At 39.4% G+C, this 24,383-nt stretch overlaps 1 protein-coding gene across 8 annotated transcripts in view; it reads right to left on the bottom strand.

The window, feature by feature from the left end:
- The window catches only part of SYNE2 (spectrin repeat containing nuclear envelope protein 2), a 371,421-nt gene that overhangs the window by 269,286 nt on the left and 77,752 nt on the right, over positions 1-24,383 (bottom strand). For all 8 annotated transcript variants that reach the window (XM_049899527.1, XM_049899530.1, XM_049899535.1 and 5 more), the window contains exons 3-8: positions 9,748-9,809; positions 8,670-8,765; positions 8,501-8,578; positions 8,320-8,412; positions 3,740-3,921; positions 72-268 (exon numbers count right to left, since the gene is read on the bottom strand). In XM_049899527.1, coding sequence (XP_049755484.1) covers positions 72-268; positions 3,740-3,921; positions 8,320-8,412; positions 8,501-8,578; positions 8,670-8,765; positions 9,748-9,809 — 708 coding nt within the window. The remainder of the gene's footprint in view (positions 1-71; positions 269-3,739; positions 3,922-8,319; positions 8,413-8,500; positions 8,579-8,669; positions 8,766-9,747; positions 9,810-24,383) is intronic.

Below are 24,383 nucleotides of genomic sequence, written 5' to 3'. Positions count from 1 at the left end.
TAAACACTATTTTTATACCAACTTCATGCTAGACTTTAAAATTTGTTTTAAAAAGCAAGAAGCTTCTTTACCTTCAGGTTCCAGCAATTTGGGGATTTTTAGTTCTCGTTCTGCAATTCTGAAGGCCTCTTCCAGATTGTCTCTGTTGGATCTATGCTTCACACTGTTCAAATCAATTAAGTCTGGTCGCAAGGCATGAATGATGGCTAAAAAAGCCATTCCATTTCTCCAGCTTGACTTAAAATCTGTAACACTGACAGATTCATACCTGTCACAAAAGGACAAAAACATGATAAATACTATTAAAAATACTCTATCAAAACAACTCCATTATATTCAATAGTAATTAATGAAAATTCAGTGGATCAAATAAATGAAAAAATCATTCTAGGGAAAATATTTATTTTAATTTGTGGTCAAGTTAAGGAAAATGTCAATTCTGGTGAGGCTCAAAATACCACAGAACACTTCTTCTCCAAGTGCGGTCCCCAGACCAGCAGAATCTACATCACCAGGGAACTTGTTAGAAATGCACATTCTTGGGCCTCACCCCAGACCTACTGAATCAAACTCTGGAGGTGGCCCCAGCAATGTGTGTCCAACAAGCCCTCCAGGTGATAACAGTTTGAGAACCACAGCTGTAGAAGCTCTTCATTCAGCAATCTGTTGGCTCCTGGCTGACTTTAAAAATCCGTTTCCTCGAGTCGATTCCAACTCATAACAACCCTATAAGACAGAGTAGAACTGTCCAATAGGGTTTCGAAGGAGCGGCTGGTGGATTCAAACTGCTGACCTTTTTTTGGTTAGCAAGCAATCTCTTAACCACTGCGCCACCAGGGCTCCACGACTGACTTTAGATTCTGTACATATAATTAACACTACTTGTTATAAGAAACAATTTTCCTCCTCAGAAGGGCAAATTAAATGATATAGTGTGCCAAGTCAATGACTTAGTAGCTCAACAGATTTATAGATCTTGTCACTCTCTTGCTTGAAACCTTTTTATCTGAGAAGGGATCAGTGAAGGTTTTGTAAAAGAGTATTCTTGCCCATAAAGTTTGGGATATATTCTAGAACAACTCTGATGTTATTGTTGGTTGCCATTGAGTCAATTCTGACTCATAGTGACCTCATGTGTGCAGAGCAGAACTGTTCCACAGGGCTTTCTACTCAGCGACCTTTCAGAAGCAGATCACCAGGTCCGTCTTCCAAGAAACCTCTGAGTAGCATTAACCTGCTAACCTTTCCGGCTAGTGGTTGAGCACTTAACCTTCTGCGCCACCCAGCTGTCCAAAACATCTCTAGTTGCCTTTAATATCTTGTTTAAAAAAAAAAAAAAAACACAAGGGGAAATTCAATGGACTAATTTAAAGAATGAATCAAACAATAAAAGCTTAGCTCCTTAGGGAAAAAGCATGCACTACACAGCAGTTAGTGATTTGTGATTTGTTTAACAAACTCATGGTGCTTACTGTATCCAGGAACTATTCCAAATGCTTTTAAGATTAATTCTTATTCCACTTGTAACAACTTTAGGAGGTAAATATTGTCCACAAATTCTGAGGAAACTAGAGCACAAACAGATTAGATGACCAATGTCATCTGTTAGAAATCGGTGGAAGCCAGGACTTAAACCCAGGTATTCCAACTCTAGAGTATGCTCTTAAATACTAACTGATAGGAGGTGGGGGCTGAGGGAGAGGCCAGGCCACCTCCAGAGTGCTAAAGTTGGGGCAGAGCCAGCTCAGCTCTGACTGGCAGGCACTGTACTTAATAAAGAACCAGGCTGTGAGGTCAGTTCTTCACTGACAAGCCAAAACCAGTACCACAAAGAACATGTTACTGCCAGGTTTTAGGGAAGGCAGGGTTAGACTCTAGGATGATTGGCAGTATTTGGGCTCATTTAGAAAGGGGAACGGAGTCTGATTCATCTGCTTCACAAATAAGAAAATAAAACCCGTTTCTTACAATACAGTCTTACATCTGAGTCCCAGACAATCACAGCCTATTGAAATAGAAGTTACTGAATATACCACCAATGACAGCCTAAACTAGGATGACCAAATGATGAATTACTTAAGAAAAGGTGCTGCATCTTAGTAAGTTTAGCACAGGCCCTATATTTAAAAGATGTGGGCGGGACATGAAGAAAAGATGAGCTGTTGTAAAATATATGGAATTTGAAAGAGTTCGAAGATCAATTATTTACACATAAATGAAACAAATCTGAACATGATGTAATCAGGGACGGATTGCCCAATAAGCAAGGTACGCATGGGCTCACTTATGCTTACTTACTAATTTATAGTGCACAATTTAACCTGTTTTTCACCTCAGCAAAGATGTGGTGAAACCCATGTGACATTATGCACTCCAGATTAGTAAGCAAACACAGGAAGCCCGTGCGTACCTTGCTTACTGGTAAATGCGCCCCTGGCTGTAATGATGTTTTTCACACATGCTGTGTTTTGGATTTTAAAAAATTTTTAAGAACTGAAGTACAGCTGTTTCTAAGAGATTCAAGAAAAAGTTAATGAGCTCAAAACCTATAAGATACGCACATTGCGTCCCTCATAGAATATAGAGGATGAGTGACAACAAATTTAAAATAAGACTGAAGGGGACATTAACATTACAGCCTTCCATTAGGCAGGAGTAACTCAGAAGCCCAGGCTTCTCAAAGGGCGCACCAGCCTATCTGCGGCTTTATTTACCCCGGCAGTGCTATAGGTGACAAGGAAGGCCTTCCAGGCTCTGCAGCTCTTCCTGTGGTACAACCTCCCACGTCTTAGCCTCCTTATTCCTCCTAAACCCCGACCCAGCAGCTGCTTAAAATTCTTTTTTTTAATGACTCCCAACAGCATAAAGGAAACCCTGGTGGTGCAGTCGTTAAGAGCTACGACTATTAACCAAAAGGCCGGCAGTTCGAATCCACCTGGTGCTCCTTGGAAACTCTATTCTATTGGAAACTCTGTTCTATTGGGTTGCTATGAATCGGAATCGACTCGACGGCAGTGGGTTTGGTTTTTTTTTGTTAAGAGCAGAAAACTTTTCTTTTTTTTTGTAAAAAAGAAATTATGAGCACTAACTTCCCTTCATCATTGCCGTTTTTTTTACTACTCTCTTGTCGCTTTGTTTCCTTATTGAGCTGTGAGTTTCTAAACAATAGCGACTGTGGTCTCTTAGTGTAATCATATACAGTTGCAAGAGACAATTTCATGTGTTGGTTACTAATTCATTCATTTGTTCACTCATTCATTCAACAAATATTTATGAAGCACCTACCATGCACTTGGATTATGTCAGGTGCTGGGGATACACAGTCAGCTAAGCATAGTCCTGACTTTTGGAGAGCTCAATGTATAGTAAAACTTTTTAAATCTAAATCTACCTTCCAGATGGAACTGTGCCTAAAGAAAAGGGTATTTAAAGACTGTTTTATTCCCACACAATAACAGGCCATCTAACCTAAACACAGGGCAGGGAACAGGTAGATTACCCAGATGACACCATGTTCTGGCTTTGAGAGCTAAGAGTGACTGAGCTCACAGACCTTCACAATTGGAAATTTTACTGTGACAGGAATGAGGATACTGAGCGTCTTCTTTTTATGAGACAGAAGTGTCTGGGTGAGTGTTAACACTCAGTCAGCCCGATTTTCAGGCTTAAAGGTCAGTAAGGTTGACTTGGTAGGTATAGCTGCCCTGTGGGTTTTCTCTGGTCACAGCACACTACTTACGCGGCACACTGTTCCTGAGCCCATAAGAGAAGAGCCTTCTTTGCAGAGATCTGCCATCTTGCTTGGGCTTTGGAGCATTTCTTAGCTGGAGGACTTGAGGTAGGAGATGAATCAACCTCACTCACACAATCCAGGGAGGGTTGATTGTAATTGCAAGAAAGAGTCTGGGCAAGCTCCTCAATCTAAGAACAAGGTAATAATAGTGAACATATACAGAATCATAAATTAGCAGCATTGAGTAAAACACTACAGCCGATACAAGACCTAAAATGTATTATATCACAGCAGCAGTTTACTCGTGGACCAAATCCTTGTATAGCAGCACTTCTCAGGTGGGGCTGCATTTTGATTTTCCTTCAGCCTGGACGTGAGTCATTTCATGCCCTCACCTAGGCAGGGCACTCCATACTGAGGGCAAGTATCTGTTCTTCCCACTAACGTGCTTACAGAGCATTTTACTAGGTGCTCAACACCTGTCAAACTGAGCTGAACTGAGCTAAATTGAGCTCCTATTCTACAGTATCTTCAGAGACTTGGTCAATGAAAATGCATCCTTGACTATAAATCATTAAGAAACTAATGTGCATACAGAAAAAAAAAAAGTGCAGGCAAATTCCAAGAAAGAAAATGAATTACCATTAAATTTATGAAAAACAATCTTACTAGTAATTTTTAAAATCTAAATGCAAACAGCAAGGGTAAAATTTTGTTTATATATATAACACAGGCAAAAAATTTAAAAAGATAACATCCAATGATGTTGCGGGTATAGAAAACTGGATATTCATATATTGCTGGTAAAAGTACAAATTGTTTCTCAAATATTTTGAAGGGCACTATGATAATACACACCCAACATTTCAAAGAAAAAAGCCACAAACACTTAGTAAAAAAAAAGGTTGTCATCAAGTCGGCTCTGATTCATAGCAACCCTATGGAACAGGGTAAAACTGCTCCCATAGGGTTTCCAAGAAGCAGCTGGTAGATTCAAACTGCCAACCTTTTGGTTAGCAGCTGAGCTCATAACCACTATACCACCTATGTAATAATCAGACAATCAATAATAATAGATTCGACCCACAGAATTAACAGACTTAATTTGACTGGTCTAATTTTTTTTCCCTAGAATATTAGTAGATCTAAATGAGAAATGTAAAACAATTAAACTTTTAGAACCATGTTGCCCAATATGATAACCCCATGTGGCTATTAAAATCTAACTTTAAATAAAATTAAAAACTCAGTTTCTCAGTCATACGAGCCACATGTCAGGTGTTCACACACGGCTACTAAGCCCTATTTTGTAAGTACAGATACAGAGCATTTCCATCACTGCAGCAAGTTTTATTGGACAGGACGGTTCCAAAAAACAACATGAGGCAACTTTCTTTATGATGCTGGGAGAGGCAAAGATTTCTTAAAAGGACATAAAAGTACTAGCCACAGAAAAGTTGATAAATTTGAACTACATTAAATGAAGCAAGCTACGGAGTCAGACAAGATATTTGAGATGTGTGTGTGAGATGTCCAACATAGAACTTGTATCTAAAATATATTTTAAAACCTACAAGTCATTATACACAACAGCACGGCTAAGATAAAATTTAAAAACACTAACAGTGACAAGTATTAGCAAGCACTGGAGCAAGGAACTCTCAAACTCTGGTGAGAGTGTAAACTGGACAACCACTGTGAACAACTGTTTGGCAGTATCTACTAAAGCTGAAGATTTATATGCCCTGTGACCCAGCAGTTCCACTCCTACGTACATATGCAATGGAATTGAGGACGTGTACCACTAAAGGGCATGTACAAGAGTGTTCCCAGCAGCTTTATTCATAACTGCTAAAAACTGGAAACAAAAGAAATGTCATCAGCAGTACAATGGTAGGTAAGTCATGGTATGTGCATACAATGGTATATTCACACACAACAATAAAAAAGAAAGACCTACAAATCCAACAGGATAAATCTCACAGACATTAAGTGAAAGAAGTCAAACATAAAAGAGTATATACTGTATCTAAGAGTATATACTTATAATTTCATTTATATAGAGTTAAAAATGCTAAACTAGTCAATGATGATAGAGATCAAAGTCAACATAATCTTTAGGGAAGGATACTGACCAGGAAGAGAACCTGGGGGACTCTAGGATGCTGGCAGTTTTCTATATTTTTATCTTAGATGGTGGTTACATGGATGTGTTTAATTTGTGAAAATTTATCAAACACAACAATTAAGATGTGCGTATTGTCCTGTATGTGTGTTAAACTTCAACAAAAATTTACTTAATATAATTTTTTTAAAAAAATGTTTAAGCTTTAAGTTTGCATACCCCAGGTTCCAATGATTCCACTTCTAGGTATGTGGCCCACAGAAATTATTTAAATTGTATCCAAAGGTTTTATTTTTAAGAGTGTTCTTTTTGGAATTACAATTGCAAAAAGTTGTAAGCATTCTTATTGTCCATTAATGAAATATGGTACTTCTACAGTCGAACACCATACCACCATTAAAATATATATAAATTCAGAAGGATGTTCATCAGAACAATATAAAACAGTATGGATCAAAATAAGTAAAGAAAAACGTATGGACAGCATGACCCCATTTTATTTTAAGATGTGCATATACAGATACATACTAATTCCTGCTGTATCTATCATAAAGACTGTATACCAAATTATTTACAGTGGTTACCTGTGAGTGGTAGAATTATAAATGTTTTTAATTTTCTTTTTATTATCTTATTGAAATTTTTTATATTTCAAATACTCAGAAAAGTATGCAGAAAAAATATAATACCCATGAATTATCAAATTTTACTATATTTTATACTATTTGGTTCAGATTTAAGAAAATAAAATACAGATAGATTATAAACCTACTGTCTTTCCCAACTCCAATCCCATTTCCCTCTTTTCCCAGAAGAAAAATCACAGTGCTAAATTTAGTTTTCATCATCTTTACGCATATTATTTTATTACTACAAATATATGTATCCAGAAATAATACATAGTCTAATTTTGAATGCTTTAAATTTTACAAACATTACTTATGTTATCTTCTAGTTTTTCTACAATAAGTATTTGTTTTGCACATAATCTTTCAAATTATTTTGAAAGTAATTATGGAGGTATAGAAAATATAACTTTTTAGTAACTGCCAAAAATCAGCACTAAGTCAAAATCCCAGGCCTGATGGAACACAGATTTAGAACATAGATATCAATCGTTAAGTTTCATAAAGTCAGAACTTTTAACTTACTCGTTTCTAGTCCTAGCACAATAGCTAATACATAGTAGGTGTTCAAAAATATCTATGGAATAAAATAAATCTATGAGTCAGTTTTGGGACAGAACTGTATGTTGTGGAATTATTTCATCAGATTGGACAAAGGTACTCAAAGCTAGGAGATTTTACAAAGTTCAGCACCTTATTTTCAAGCATTTATTCCAGCAGCTTCCTACTCTCTCCTCTGCCATAAATAAACAAACAAATATTAAGCAGTCATTTACTAGAGCAGGCTCTGTCTGCATTACCCAAAAGCCCAATGCTGCCGAGTCGATTCCAACTCATAGCGACTGTCATGGATTGAATTGTGTCCCTAAGTCTGTCAACTTAGCTGGGCCGTGAGTCCCAGTATTGTGTGGCTGTCCACCATTTTATGGGATTTCTCTATGTGTTGTAAATCCTACCACTGTGATGAAATGAGATGGATTAGTGGCAGGTTACAGTGATGAGGTCTACAAGATTAGGTAGTATCTTAAGTCAATCTCTTTTGAGATTTAAAGAGAGACGTGAGCAGAGACATGGGAGCCTCATACCAACAAGAAAGCAGTGCCAGGAGCAGAACACGTCCTTTGGACATGAGGTTCCTGCGCTGAGATGCTCCTAGACAAGGAAGACTGGCAAGAAGGACCTTCCTCCAGAGCCAACAGCAAGAGAGAAAGCCTTCCCTTGGAGCTAATGTCCTGAATTTGGACTTCTAACCTACTAGACTGTTAGAAAATAAATTTCTCTTTGTTAAAGCCATCCATTTGTGGTATTTCTGTTATAGTAGCACTAGATAACTAAGACAGCGACCCTACAGGACAAAGTATAACTGCCTCATAGCGTTTACAAGGAGCACCTGGTGAATTTGAACTGCCGACCTTTTGGTTAGCAGCCAGACTCTTAACCACTACACCACCAGGGTTTCCCTGTTTACACGGGTACACAGAATATCACAATTCAACTTACAACAACAAAAGAAGTTTGCTGTGTATTTTCTACATGTTAAGATTTCCAGTGTCCTAGTATAAAAAAGGAAATCCTGGTGGCGTAGGGGTTAAGAGCTATAGCTGCTAACCAAAGGGTTGGCAGTTTGAATCCACCAGGCACTCATTGCAAACCCTATGGGGCAGTTCTACTATCTCCTATAAGGTCGCTATGAGTCGGAATCAACTCCACAGCAACAGGTTAGTACAGAAAATCTCGAGACTGGATCTAGCACCAAGTTGTATTTATTTCATGACACATATTTCATACTGTAGTAATTAGAGTCGAAATAATTTCTATATCATCATACTACTTACATGAAAGTGCAGTATAATTGTCCAAATTAGGCCAAGAATAATGGATGGGTTTCCGTCTATAATATCAGTAACATGAATATTTATTAGCTTGATCTGCAAAAGAAGAAATGCATGTCAAAAGGAGGAAATATTTCATAGCATTAACCTCTCCTAAGAGCTTTCATGTGAAATTCATACTCACTGATCGGTTTTTTAGGAATGTCAGAGCATGTTCTATGTTGATTCTACACTGGAATGTATTAGATCCTTTATCTCGAGGCTATGAAATTCAAACAAAATATATCACTCAGAAATACGAAACACATTTTTTTTAAGCAATGAAGTTTCTTGATGTCATTTTAAAAGCTTACCAACTGTTGTCCTGAAAGTACTTCTAACAGGTCCAGGAGGACATGCCCCTTCTTAATGTCTGTGAACAGGTCTGATACAACTGAGGGGCACGGGTGCTGCAAACGGTCACAAAAAATTTAATCATTCAAACCTTGATCTGAGAACACAGTGCCTTTAAGAATCTCATATACATGTACTTTGTGTCTTTTTGGCAGTGATTTTCTCCTAAATTAATAGAATGATAGATAGCACATAATGTTCCATATCAAAACATGGTAAGAAAAGTAGTGAACCTAATTTATCTCCCGGCAAACTTCCAGTAACACAAGACTGTTTCAGGTGTGGAGCATTCACTGAGAATCGAAAATTTGTACCTAAAAGCAACATTAGACGTTCAGAATCAACCAACAGTGACCCATTTGGAGAAAAGATTATATTTCTAGAGTAAGCCTGCTTATGTATTTCTATTTTTAGAAAGACAAGCACTGTGTTGGGATGGGCACATAGGGGACAGTGTGAGCAGCCTGTGAAAAGAGGCTCACTCTTTGTGTATCTAGGTTATACCAGGCACTTAGCATACTGAAAGGCAGGGTGGCACAGTGAGTAACATCAAGACCTCTGGGTCCAGACTGCCTGGGTTTGTATGCTGGCACTATCACTTACAAATTCTGTGACCCTAGACAAGTTACATAACTTCTCTGTACCTCACTTTCATCATCCTTTAAACAGTAACACTATCTATCTTATAGGGATGTTGGGAAGACTAAGTTATTACGTTTAAAGAGCTTAGGATAGTGCCTAACATTAAGTCAGCACTTAAAATATATGAGCCATTGTTATTATTGTTTCATTTAATGAAAGATATGTTACCACTTTAGATATTTTTATATCACTGTCCCATATCCTTAATAAAAGTAGCCTTTTTGTGTGCTGGGAAAGAAGAACAAAAACACCAAAACAAAATCAAGAACATTTTTTTCAAGAAAGACATTCAACCATCTTTTATCATTTTTGAATGGCCTCCTTGGGGCCACAATTGAGGGAGTAAGGGGAGTAACTTAATATATTTATAACTTCATTTGTCATTTTTCTCCTCACCTTTGCCAACTGTGAGTTTATCCAACAGGTAAAAGTCTTCTTCTGAGTATGTTCTTGTTCAGCTATTTAAAAAAAAGGGGTAGGGGGGACAACAGCAGTTAGAAAACAAGAAACTCAGAAACCTTTTGAATATATCAAAGTTTCAAAAGTCTGCCACTCTGGCTATGTGTGTGTGATTCACAATCTCAGAAGCTTTCTCAGGTCTAAATTTCAGAGAGTCATCTGTGAAGCATTTTAGAAATAATGTGTTCCAATGAGAATTTTTTTAGCCACAGGTTGATAATAAACCAAACCAAATCCATGGCTGTCATGTGGATTATGACTCACAGCTCCCCTTATAGGACAGAGTAGAACTGCCCCATAGGGTTTCCAAGGAGTTGCTGATGGATTCAAACTGCCGACCATTTGGTTACAGCCAAACACTTAACTACTGTACTGCCAAGGCTCCAGGTTGACAAAAGACAATGGTTATTAATACCTTTTACTGTCAAAAGTATTAAATCTATAGTGTCTGGAGCATGTGTGTGTACTGTGTGATGTGTGTGTGTGTATGCGTGTGGCTGTGTGTGCTACCTGGCCTTGAGTGTGCTGCACATAAAACCGTGAAGAGTGAGAAGGGTTCCTAACCCAAAATGACTTGCAGTCTAAGCCAAAGCAATGCAGTAGGTAAAGATAAACCACAGCACATCTTCAGATATTTTAAAAGGTTCGTAAAAGTAGTTGCAGTTTACAAAAAAAGAGACCAGACTTGCTGACCTGACAAAGACTGAAGACACCCTGAGAGTATGGCCCCTGGACAATCTTTCAGCTCAGTAATGAGGCCACTCCCGAGGTTCACCCTTCAGCCAAAAGACTGAACAGTCCCACGGAACAAAACAAGACTAAAGGGGTGCACCAGCCCTGGGGTAGGGACTAGAAGGTAGGAGGGAACAGGACAGCTGGCAATAGGGAACCCAGGGTTGAGAAGGGAGAGTAATGTCATGGGTTGTTAACCAATGTCAGAGAACAATGTGTGTACTGTTTGATGAGAAACTAGTTTGTTCTCTAAACCTTTATCTAAAGATCAATTAAAAAAAAAAAGACTATTGAGAGTTAGCTGTATTTCACACACACACAAAAAAGTAGTTGCAGTTTAAAGTCTTGACATCAGTCTTAAGATTTGTTATGAACAAGATCTCACCACTGAATTAACTGTAAATGATACATAAGTATGTCAGAGACCTGGGTTCAAATCCTGTCACTGTTACTGGGTAGCTGTGTGACCTTGAACAAGGCATTGCACTTCTCTGAAATGTATTTTCCTCCTGTGTAATAAGGGTAGAACAAGCCCTCGCCTCCAGAGACTGTTACAAGAATTTAAGTATTCATTTAAAGTGCTTAGCATCGAGTATAGCCCACAGTAAGCACATAAGAAATGCTAGCTGTTATTAATTGGCTTGGAGTGAAGGGAAAGACATGAACACGGAGTGTATCTCCCCTTCCTCCCCAGGGCAGGCGTGGACAACACACCAACACCATGCTTCCCCACTTTCTGTCCTCTCAGCTTCTGCAGACGTCCTCAAGACTCAGGTCACAGGGAAGCCCTGTACACAAGGACTGGGTCTCCATTTTTCCAGACCTCTTCACTCATACAGACAGGATAAGCATAAGCCCAGACGCCCGCTCCTCCCTGCGCACAGGGCTCAAAGCCTTGCCACCAACATGTACTTGAGGTCACTAGGTCTCATCTCACTAGGCCCTTTATTCCTGCTTACGTCAATCAACACACGCACACACACCCACATGGATACATACACACATACACATATGTGCACACACAAACACATTCACGCACACTGTATCTATGCACACACATGTACGTACACATACACATATGCACAAAGACACACATCCCAAACCCTGGGGTCTCCCTCACTTCTTTCACTCTAACTTCCATAAGGCTCTGCACATCCGCCAATTTTTCTCGTCTCTCTCCTCTTAACCCTTGAAATCCTGGTATACCATCAGCAAAATCCTCTACAATCCCAGTACCCTCTGACGCTCACTTTGCCTCCTGCTCTAATTGAAACCTGGCTCTCCTATGAGAATATGGGTTCTTCACAGTCCTCTCAAAGTGGTTGCTTTGCTTCCGCTTACAACCTTTGTACCACTCACTGGCTCTTTGCTTCTCACTGCTACTTCCAAATCATTCTCCCCCACTTTGACCCTGAAATTCTCTAGTTTTGAATCTCACGTCATTATTGTTACAGGCATCTACTACCTCGTCATTCCCCCTCAAAGATTTCAGTTCCTTGTCCCGTCACTCTCTACAATACCACTCCTAATTCCTGGCAATTTCAATGTACACACAGATGAATCCAACCTCCTGGACTCTCAGTTTCTTAAGTTCCTCTTCTCCAATAAATTTGTGCTCTGCCCTGCCTCGCTCACTCACTGTGATGGTCATGCCCCAGACCTTGTCATTACTAATAACTATGGCTGCTCCATAATCTTGCATCTCATCTCTGAACATCACCCCCGATCTTTTCGCTCCCTCTGGTGCCCCAACTTCAACAATGCTTGGAACCCATCAGGGACTCCAAAACATTGATTCTTCCAATGTTTCACTGTCCTTTGCCCCCCTTCATATCCTTTCTTTCATCCTGGCCCATTTTAAATCGCACGGTCAATTATTATAAACTCTCCCTCGCCCTCAGTTATTTTGCTGTACTTGTTTGGCGCTTCATGACTTCTCTCTTTCCATTTCATGCCTATACACATGTTGCTGAACAGGGCTGATGAAAGCCCACAAAAGCGCTAACTGGTCTCACTTTGCAATCATCACCATGACCCCCAAATGGGCTCTCAGCACTGCCCCTCCAGTCCCCTAGACAGCAATTTCACTTCCTCAAACTTCCAAAACCCCCTCCCTCATCCTTACTCTCAGTTCACACCTTTCTTCCCTGGACATTACACTATTTCACACATTCTACCAAAGTCCTCTGCCTGCCAACCTGCTAGCCTAGGCAAACTAGCTTTGCTCATCCCCTATGACGCTGATCCCTTTACTCGTACACTAGAGCTCATCCCATTGTGCCTACTCAAGGACATTTTACTACTTCCTCTCCTATATCATATTTTTATACCTCTCTTGGACCACTCCAATCAATATGAATCCATGCTATTAATTCTCCCATCTTAAAAAAAAAAAAACCTCTCTTGACTCCAGTTCCCCATCACCTACTGCTTCATTGGTTGAGCCCCTTTTTGAGACAAAACACCTCAAAAAGAATTGTCTATAGTCACTCTCTCCATGTCCTCTCGCCATTCTTTCTTAATTGAACCCATGCCTATCAGACCCTTGCCTGAAATGCTCTCTTATCAGGTCATATGACCCCTCTCCCTAAAACCAGTGGTTGATTCTCAGTCTTCATCTAGCTGAACCAATTAGCAGCATCTACTTTTTGTTTTTTTTTTTTTTTTAATACAGAAAGGCACTTCCTCCTCCTGCTTCTAGAACCCTATATTCTCGGTTTCCTTCCACATCACTCTCTTTCTCTCACACCTCATATTCAATGCATTAGGAAATCCTCTTAAGGTTCATCTTCAACATATATTCAGAATATCACCTCTTCTCACCATCTCCACTACCCCCTGGTCCAAGTCACCATCATCTCCACCTGGATTACTGCGAGAGACTCCTAACAGGTCTCTTTCCTTCCAACCCGGCCCCCTAAATGCTATTCTCAACACAGCAACCAGAGTGATAATGTTCAAATGTTAAGTCAGATCAGGAAACTCCCGCTCAAAACCCAGCAGAGGCCCCCAGCTACACTCCTTACTATGGCTACTAGGCCTGACAGCACCTGGCACCCATTACTTCCCTCTTGCTCATTCTACTCCAACCACTCTGATCTCTGTTTTCCTCAAACTCTCCAGGCACATTTCCAGCTTAGGGTTTTTGCACTAATTGTTCTTTCTTCCGGGAATGTTCCTGCCGCTGATTTCCACAAGTCTAACTCATCTCTTTCAAATTCTGGCTCAAATGACACCTTACCAATAAGGTCTACCCTAACCATCCTATTTAAAACTGCAACATGCCCCAAATTGTGGGTCCCCTTGTCCTACTCTTATTTTTTTTTTCTACAGCATTTATCACCTATTAATATTCTACAGGATTAATGTCTCACTCTCCTCCCAAAAGAAGGTAAGCTTCACACAGGCAGATTTTTGTCTATGATATATCCCAAGTGCCTAGAGGAGCCCAGGAGAGTAGACCCTAAATAATATTCACTGAAAGAATTATTATGTATACTATACCTAGGAGGCTAGACCTACCTTTATGAGTTCACATTCCTTCTTTTTTAAGTTGTCCACTATTATTTGCTAACACTTCATTTTTCTTTGCCTCTTTCTTTTCTCCCTGATTAATCTTTACCTAACACATTTGTAATGGGCTGAAATCGTGTGTATTTGACCTGCAATATGTATAGGAGTACGATGGCTAATTTGAGTTGTTAAAAATTTTTGTATTTGATGAGAGGCTAGCTGAGTAAATGGAATTTTAGAGTGTTTACAATTGTTGAGTAAATATGACTGATTAGAGATAAAAGATGCTCTTAGCCTCATTGGATTTTCTCTTTCTTAATTCATTTTTTCTGTACTACCAATTTAAATTACTTATACCACAATGACTTCCACATTTCAGGGTGCTCAATAAGTATTAGTTGAACTGAATTGAGTTCTTAAAAGCCAAACGGATAATTTAGGCTTTTGAGAGTTACTCCCAGTTTACATAAACCTCACTTAACGAAAGAATTACAAAGAACCGTAATTTTGTCCCACAATTCAAAATGTAACTAAATCTCCTGAAATCTTTGAGGTACCTTTTCATTGCTTCTCCCCCCAGTATCAGAAGATGATAAGGCAATAATTTAAACATGCACTGACACTTTTTAAAAACACATTGAGGGCTAATTTTTGTTCTTCAAAAGAAAAACTAGAGAACAAGCTTTTATGATTCCAGGAGGAAGTTGCATGTACAAAATTTACATTAATTTTGGTCATCTGTAAAAGTGGCTAGGGACCCATCTGTTGTTATAACAATTGTAATAATCAAGCAAAATTCAAAGCCAAAAAAAAAAAAAAGGATGAGTTGCTTCCTTATCTTTAGGGGACTAAGAGATTTTTCTTTCCCAGTGATAAATATAAAGTGTAAAAATTAAATTAATTAGGGAGACTACCAGGTCCAAGAAATAGAGTCCATGCTAACTTTAAAAATCTGAAAAATCACTTGTCATCGAATCAATTCCGATTTATGGTAACCCCATGTGTGTTAGAGTAGAGCTTGTGCTCCACAGGATTTTCAATGGCTGATTTTTCAGAAGTAGTAGATCACCAGGCCTTTCTTCCAAGGTACCTCTGGGTGGACTCAAACTAGCTCTTTGGCTAGTCATCGAGCACATTAGCTGCTTACATCACCCAAGGACTCTGCACTAACTTTAGAGGACTTACATGTGGGAGGAGAAAGGGAGACATCATTAAATTACCACGGAGAAAAATACCCACGGGGACTTGTTTAGACTGTCCCCAGGAGGAAATGCTGCCACAAAACTGAGTGCACAAACAGCATTATGTGCCTAGGGAGTTTCAGTATCCAATGACCACCTGGAAACCTCAATTTAGAATATTTCTATATAAGATGAGGGATCATTTCATGTCCATGTGATGCTAGACAAAAGGGGTCTTGGTACTGAGCAAACTGGGGACTAAGCTTTCCTAAGCTGGGAAAACAGGCGGCAAAATCAGCCAATCAGAGCCCTTCGAATGCAACAAGGACTCTTTGCTTCATGCCAGACAAAGATGGTCCCAGGTGCAATTAAACACCTTTGTAGCAGCTCAATTAGTAGGTTTCGTATGTGCCTTTCCATTTATCCCTTGACACACTTTTCTCACATTTTCATACTGCCTTATTCTGAATAGTGGTATTAATTCAACAGGAACCAAAGCTAAGTAGCTCTCTCTATGGCAGGGTAAGTAGCCTTTTGTTCTTTTCAAAGGCTGACCCACTGGGGAAAATATAATTGAGAGGCACATGCTTAAAGCAACTTAATTTGAGTGGGTGAGTTTTTTTTTTTAATTGTTGTTTTTTAATTTTTAATTGGGGGGGGTACGTTTCTGATAAAATAATAAAATTCTTCTTAGAATGGCAGGTAGAAAATAAGACCCTTTCATCAGCAGATATTAGGAATAGAAAAAGGAAAAGAACAAAAAGGAGAGAGAACAATAAAAATCTACTATAATGACAAATTTCTGTGAAATACCAAGGAATGGAGAATGAAAACTTTCTATCCTGATTTTTAAGGCAAATAGGAAATACACAGAATGTAGGAAAATTTGGTAAGCCAATTATATTTGGACCCATATAGGTTGGCTTGATTATCATTCAAATATTTGACTGAATTTGGGAAATGAGGCATAGAAGGAAAAGATTTTCTCTAGGTGTCATTACCATAAAAATACATTTAACCCCTGAGTTTGTTCTTATTCAATCTGTCTTTTGAAAGCTAGCAACTCAAATCATTAGCTGGAAGGAGAATTAAATGAAAGCAAATTGAGTTAAACTCAATTAAAGGGTGCGAATTTTAAGTTCATTATAAAGCTCATTATAAAACTACCGTGGCTAATGGGTCTCAGCAAGGTCCAGTTTCACAAAAGTCCATCTAAAACGTTGGCTCCAGGAGTTCTCCCCGGTAGTAAGAGTTCAAAAGCAGTTATCCCAGCATGACACTCACTGGCTTATGCTTTCACTTAAGCACAAAGCAATGCTTTATTAAAATGTGGTATCTCAAAGAGTGTTCTCTACTACATAAAGTCAAGATTTGCAACCTCTTCCTATCCAGAAATTTCTTCCCTTTCTATGACTGGATTATTGATAATGGGGTTACTACACATGCCCCCAGATCCATTACTTTGATCTTCTGCTCTTCTCATTAAAATCTTAAAATTATTTCTCTAATTCCTTACTGAATAAATTACAAATTCCTGGCCTAACATTCTAGGTCATTAATAATTTGGCTCCAATCTACTTTTTCCTGACGCCTCTCCCATGATTTATCTATTCAAATCTTCAGCCAAACTAGAATATCTACAATTTCTCAATTAAGTTTCACCCCTGCTGTGTCTTCTTTGGAAGGGCCAGTTCTCCCCATCCCCCTCTGCATTCATAAAAACCCCAAGACCCAGCACAATATCTTTTACATGATGCACATTCGATCAACATACGTTAAATAAGATAATACCATGTTCAAACATCACCTCTCCTAAAGTGAAATCATCTCTTCCAGCTCTAGCCTCCAACAATACCTAGTTGGATCTTTTCATTATTTTTGTTATTAAAAAGTAGTATTATAATACTAGTAAAAAAATTTTTTCAAACAGTACACAGGGATATAAAACAGAAACTAAAAGCACCTTAACTCTCCCCAAGCCAAAGAAAAAAAAAAAAAAAAAATTAAACCCATTGCCATCAAGTTGATTCTGACTCATGGTGACCCCATGTAGAAGGGCTCCATAGGGTTTTCTTGACTGGAATCTTTCTTCTGAGGAGTCACTGGGTGGGTTCAAACCACCAACCTTTAGGTTAGCAGCCAATTGCAAACCTCTTGTGCCAGCCAGGCTCCTCAAATTCCCTATTTTCCTTCTACAGAGACAACATTAATAGTTTCCTGTGGACATAAAACACATGCTAAATACTTATATTTTAAAGGGCACATGTTTGGTTTTGTTGGTCTCTGGGTCCCTAGTTCCTGGAACAGTACATCACAAGTAGAAGGCATTCAGTTAATATTTTTTGGGTGAATATATGTATATACATATGTACATTAAATGAATATACATGATATAGCTGCATTTTTTAAGTAGATAATTAAAAAAGCAGAGGCTTAAGTATACTAAAGTTACAAAGGATCCGTTACATTATAAGAAATGTAAAAAGGAGATCACAACTCTTCCAAATTACAAGAAAGAAAAATATATCTAGTGAATAAAAAGAATGAAGTAGGCACATATGTGCTAATGTGGAAATATGTACAAGATACGTTCTTAAGTGAAAAAGAGCAAGGTGTAAAATAGTATACATACTATAATTTCATCTGTGGTTTTATGAAAGGATAAAAACCAGTTGCCGTCAAGTCTATTCTGACTCATGGCTATCCTATGTATAGAACTGTGCTCCAAACAGTTTTCAACAGCTTTTGGGGGCAGGGGAAGTAGATCTCCAGGCCCTTCTTTTGAGGTGCCACTGGATGGACTCAAACCAGCAACCTTTCAGTTAGTGACTTAACAATCTGCACCACCAAGGGACTCCACTAAAGGATATAGTTCTGAGGCAGAATTTTTGCCTTCCATGTGGGAGACCCAGGTTTGATTTCCCACCAATGCACCTCATGCAGGCCTGCATGTTGCTACAAGGCTGAATAGTTTCAGAGGAGCTTGCAGACTTAGACGTTTTTGCATTAGGTCATCATGAGTCAGAAGCCAACTCAACGGCTGCTAACAATATGTATAATCCAACAGTTGGTTTCTACCTTCTAGTAATCACTCTTGTGGCTCAGGTAGTTATGTACCTACATGATGGGGTTTCTCTCCTAATCAATAGTAAGAACCTTAAACATTTATGGTTGTTTTTGCTTTTGCTTCCCCTTAGCACAGTACCACCTAGAGAAGAGGCTCTCAAGAAATAGTTGCTGATCTAAAGATTCACTCAACATTAAAATTATCAAGGATTAGATTCGCTTGTCATTTTGTAGAGAATTTACTAGCAACAATTGCTAGCCCTAGGTCTTATCCTACATTCCTTGTTTTAATAAATACTTTCTTTCACTAATAAAATGCCTTGAAAAAAAGGAGAGGTACTGATGAGACCCACTGGCCATTCCCTAAAACAATACTGCCAACTCACCGTTAGCTGGTACAGAGATGGTTAAGGGCAGCTAAATTCTGATGATAATGCAAAACATTTTAGCCACGTGTTCCAGTGGCTATCCCAAAGAATATCAGTCAAGCTGCTATCAAACAGGAAAGGAACTAAAAGTATAAGGTCACCTCTTCCATTCTTTCTCCTGAAGATGCTAACAACCACCAATTTAAAAAAAAAAAAAAAAATTGGGGGGAGGGGAAACCACACAGGCACGCACAATCAAAACAAGAAAAGCCTAAAATATTTCAAGAATAAACAGGAAAAAGCCCGTTAACCACAAAAGGTGACTGTTAACTAACAGAGAAAGGGGAGAGGGGAGGCAACTAACAACACATTTTCCTGCAACCAACCATAAACAAACACGCAAGTAAGGAAAGAAATAGCACCACGAATAAGATCTTGATTACTGGATCAGAAGAGCGAGTTTAGAAGGTAGCCCTTCATTAACCTAACTTTTCAGCACATTACGCAGTTATCTCTCAATCTCAAAATTGTTTTACTTCACGTATTTCCCTCCTGGGGAATCTGTTATCACTAGGGAAAAACAGCACCTGCTAGTCAAACTCAGGGTTCCAGGACTATCATCATGCTCTAACCTTCCTACCTCTCCCCAAACTTCTCCTGTCCCTTGTTCTGTAACTCATGGGTTTGGCAGTACCATTCTTGACACCTCCCATTCTTCATCACCCCCAAGTACAACCCATCCCCAAATCCTGCCAACTTCACCTGCTCACACCTCTCATATCTACTTCCTTCTCTCCATTTCTCAGCTTCCCTACCCTCCTGTCCCATCTACCATCAGCTCTGGCGTGGCTACCTCCATAGCCAACCAGGTCTGCCCTGCTCCCTTCAGTCAGTAAATCTGACCGTGTCATTCTTTTTACTCTTTGATGGTTACTCTCTTTTCTTAGGATTAAGAGCAAAACCTGCAACAGAGTCTACCAAGCCCCATGTAGTCCGATTCCAGAGCACCTCTCCAGCCTCATGCACACCACCCTACCCCCGCCTCCCACCCCCATGCGCTCAGATCTCCAGACACTCTGGCCTTCTCTCAGGGCCTTGAACTAGCTACGGTCCCTCCTATGGAAGGCCTTTGCCTGCCCACCCCACCCCATCCCACTCCCTTCACCTACACATGCTTAGGTCTCAGCTCACCTGTCACTTCCTCAAGGAAACCTAAGTCAACATAAGTCTTTTGTTATTTCTTTCAGAGTCACAGGTTCCAGGTTTCGGGTTTTTTGTTTGTTTTCCTATTTAGCATTTACTTCAATTTGTAATCATTGACAAGGTTAAGAACACTGGCCCTAGAGCCATATCTGGTTTGATCCCATATCTGCTACTTACGAGCTATGTGCCTCAGTCTTTTCATTTGTAAAAGGGGCATAATGGTACCCACTTAATGGCGTACCTTGACGGTGCAAATAGTTAAACACTGGACTACTAAAGAAAAGACTGGTAGTTCAAAGCATATGGAGGACAGCTCTACGCTGTAAATATAGGGTTGCCATGAATCAGAATTGACTCAATGGCAACTAACTACAACAACAACATCCAGTCTGGCCTGCTGCCTATATTTACAAATACAGTTTTATTGGAACCACACGTACATTCATTTGTTTACATATTGACTAGCTGTTTTTACACTACAATGACAAAATTGAGTAGCTGTGACAAGAAACCATATGGCACTCAAAGCCTAAAATATTACCTTGCCCTTTACAAAAAAATTTTGTTGATCCCTGGCAAATTCCCCTCTATACAAAAAATAATTGGCTACAACATGGATGAACCTCGAAAACATTATGCTAAGTGAAAGAAGCCAGTCGAAAACATCACATATGATTGTCTTTATAAGAAACATCTAGAATAGGTAAATCTTTTTTATAGAGACAGAAAATAGATTAGTGGCTTCTAAGTCTGTGGACCGGGGAGGGGGTGAGTCCCTGGGTGGGGCAAACAGTTAATGCACTGGGCTGCTAACCAAAAATTGGATGTTCAAGTCTACCGACAGGTGCCTCAAAAGAAAGGCCTGATGATCTAATTCCATAAAAAATAAGCTCTGGAAACCCCTGTAGAACACTGTTCTACTCTGACACACATGGGGTCGCCATGAATCAGCTGACGCAATAGCAACGGATAACTGGTAAGGCTGGAGGGGGTGACCTGGGGGGTCTGGGAATGACAGCTAAAGGGTATGGGGTTACTTTTGGGGTAACAAAATGTTTTAAAATTAAATGTAGTAATAGTTGGCACAACTCTATGAATATACTAAAAACCATTGAATTGTACACATTAAATAGGTGAATTGTGTAGTATGTGAATTATATCTCAGTAAAGCTCTTCCAAAAAGAAGTATTAGCTAGTACCCATGAGATTTAAATATCATTAATAATCTGTCTCTCTCATCAGCCTATAGGCTCCATGAGAACATGAGTCATGCCTGATTTTGCTCCTTGTTTGCCCTGGGACACCTAGCAAAGAGCCTTTAACGTTCAGTAAATACTTGTTGAATGAGTGGTTAAACGGATGAAGTAGAGAGAACGGGTTTTTGTTGCTACTCTTCCCAAATTAAAGGTTTAAGTACTTAGTTTGTGGAAAAAATAAATGATATATAATAAGGGATTTCAACTTTGGGCCTTAGCATGAGGAATCGGGCAGCTTCGCGTTGCCATATGCGTGAGCCACACCCCTGTGCAAACACCTGCGATCTGAGATTTAACACTGAGGCTTCTGTTTCCAGCCTCACAGGAACATAGCTCCTGGCTCTGTGAGTAAGGAAATCTTGTCTTTCTACTGCATGGAAATGAGCCCGATAGAAGATAAAACACCTAGGACCTAGGATGCCATTTGTCTCTCCTCTTTCTCACCCTCCTCTGAATCATCTAACTTGCTCGAGGACTATTTGTGGAATGAATGTACGAAGGAAATAACTGCATTTATTTTAACACACATTTGTTACTTCTTACTACCTTTCATCTGCTACGTAAAACTATCAGTGATTTACTCTGAAAATCAAGACGTGGGAGCCATCAACTGGAGCAGCACCTCTGAGTTCTGGGTGCAAAGCAAACAGACTGCCCTGAAGAGATCTGCGCTGTGATTATAAATCTAAGATTTCTACACTCTTGAATGTCTGCCAGTCACTCAGGTTATTGTCTGAAAGGCAGGTTTCTGGGTTCCAACCCCCAGAGATCCTGATTCAGGTGGTTCATATACCACACTTTGAGAAAACACCTCTCTCAAGGAATTGGCTGATTGACATGTGTAACTTATTCTTGAGACAGCACAAGGCAACAGGAAAAGCCTGGCAAAAACAACGATGAAATCATAAATTCTAAGATATTAACACAATGTAACTCAGTATAAATCTGTTATAACATGGGTATCCTAGCATACCCTTGGAGGCACCTGGAAGGCTTGTTTAAGCAAGCCATGTCCAGGAACAAGTGGCAATTTAAGGGGAAGGAACAATTGCAACATTTTATTAAAGCCTTCCAAAGAATTGATCAGGTAGGTATCTTATAAATGATAGAACAGTAACTCCCAGAAGATGAGGAATTTATATTCACTCATTCAGCAAATATTTACTGAAAGCTTACTATGTCACAGATATGGTGCTCTAGATTCCACGTCTAGTGGAGGAGAAATTCAAATCCATGCATATCTGATACCAAAACCCATGTTATTTTCATCAGAACTCAAAATCAGCTGAAACGTCAAATCCACGGTCCCCTCCACTACCACTTCTCTCTCTCCTCCCTCCACCAGCACTTTACCTCTCTCCTATCCTTCAACCCCAAATTTCTTGTAGCAGTTGCCTACAATGGCTGTCTTCACTTTTGTACCTACTACTCACTTCTCACCCCACTATAAGCTGCCTTCTGCCCCAACCACTCCACTTACTTCTTAGCTACCCCACCTATAATATTCCTGTTGCTGAATTCAATGGATATGTCTCAGTACTTACTGGATATCTTAGAAACTTCTCAAATTGCCAACTACCCTCTTCTTGAAATCTTCCCCTTCTTTGGATTTCACATCACACTCACCTGGCATTCTTCCTACTTCTCTGGACACCCCTTCTCAGGCTTCATCATGAGCCTATCTTGCTCTCCTTATTTCTATAATGTCCTGTCCACGCCCTTCTCCTATATTTCTAGATATTTTCACCTATTCCAATGGGATAAATTACCATTTGTAGACAGATGACTCCCAAATCTTTACCTTCAGCCATGGTATCTGTCTCTCCTGAGCATTATATCTATATATTCCATTGCCTCCTGGATATCTCCACTTGGTTATTCCACTGACACCTCAAACTCAACATTTCCAGAACTGAGTCATCATCTCTAACTAAACTGCTCCTCCATCAAAGTTGTACTCTTGCTTTGTTCAGTACTTTTCTTTGTTCAGGAAATACTTCCATCATCCACTCTTTTGCCTAAGAATAAACCTAAGTCACCTCTGATACTTCCATCTCCCCACCACACCTAAACCCAATCAAAAAGCCCTAATAATTGTACCTATTAGACATCTCTTGCATACCCATTTCTCTTCATCTCCACTGTCACTTCCTTGGATGAGGACATCATTATCTCTCACATGGACCACCATCACATACATAAGCTGGCCTTTCTGCCTCCAAACTTACTCCCATAAAATTCATGCCCCACACTGCAGCCTGGGTGATTTTTAAAACTTGTTGTAAATATGTTACTCCTCTACTCAAACTTCTTTAATTGTTTCTTCCTGGTCTTAAGAAAAAGTTCATATTCTGATATGTTCACAAGTCCTTTACAGCCTCATCTCTTCACACTCTCCTTCAAACTCTAATCCTCGGCCTCACTGAACACCCATTTCCTTGAATGTACCATGTTCGGTCTCTCACATGTTGTTGCCCCTGCCTGGAGCACTCTTCCCATCTCCACCCAGCTTGTTTCCTAACATCTTTTAGGTTTAAGCTCAGAAATCACCTCCTCTGGGTCAGGTACTGCTATTACATACTTCTATAGTACCAGGTCTTCCCTCTCTTGTAGTACATATCACATTAGACTATAATTGCCTACATGCTTGTTTGTATCCCTGTAGTCGGAAGGTAAGTTTTATAAAGCATGTGTCATGTACTATCCCAGGTGCTCAGCATAAGGCACTGTACATGGTATACTTTTAAAATAATTCTTTGAGAATGAATGAACACTTTTTAAATAAATAAATGAGGCTCTCAGAATAATTAACCAACACTTACAAAAAGTATAACAAGGTAAGTAGTATCCCTTATCTTAAAAAAAAATCCTACATCTTCCTTTGCAAGGGCCCTATTTCTCTGCTCCCCCTACACAGCAAAATTTCTTGAAAGCATGAATTAAGTCACTGTTTCCACTTTCAAACTTCCCTCTCCTTCAACTCACCCAAACCAGGCTTTCATCTCCACCACTCCAGGACACTAACCAGATCACAGCTACAAACTAACTCTATGAACCCAATCCAACGGCCATGTCTCTGTCCTTTACTTACCTTACCTGATTGCTCTGCAGCACTCAACATGATTGACCACACACCCCTTTTGTGCAATACTTTTCATCTATCAGTTTCCTTGTCATCACACTTGCCTGGTTTTCCTTCTTTCTCCCTGGATGCTCCTTCTTGGTGTACTTAACTTGCTCCTCCTCTTCTGCTT

This window comes from Elephas maximus, chromosome 10 (assembly GCF_024166365.1).
Source record: "Elephas maximus indicus isolate mEleMax1 chromosome 10, mEleMax1 primary haplotype, whole genome shotgun sequence".
Lineage (NCBI taxonomy): Eukaryota > Metazoa > Chordata > Mammalia > Proboscidea > Elephantidae > Elephas > Elephas maximus.
This window is presented reverse-complemented; position numbering and strand designations above follow the sequence as displayed.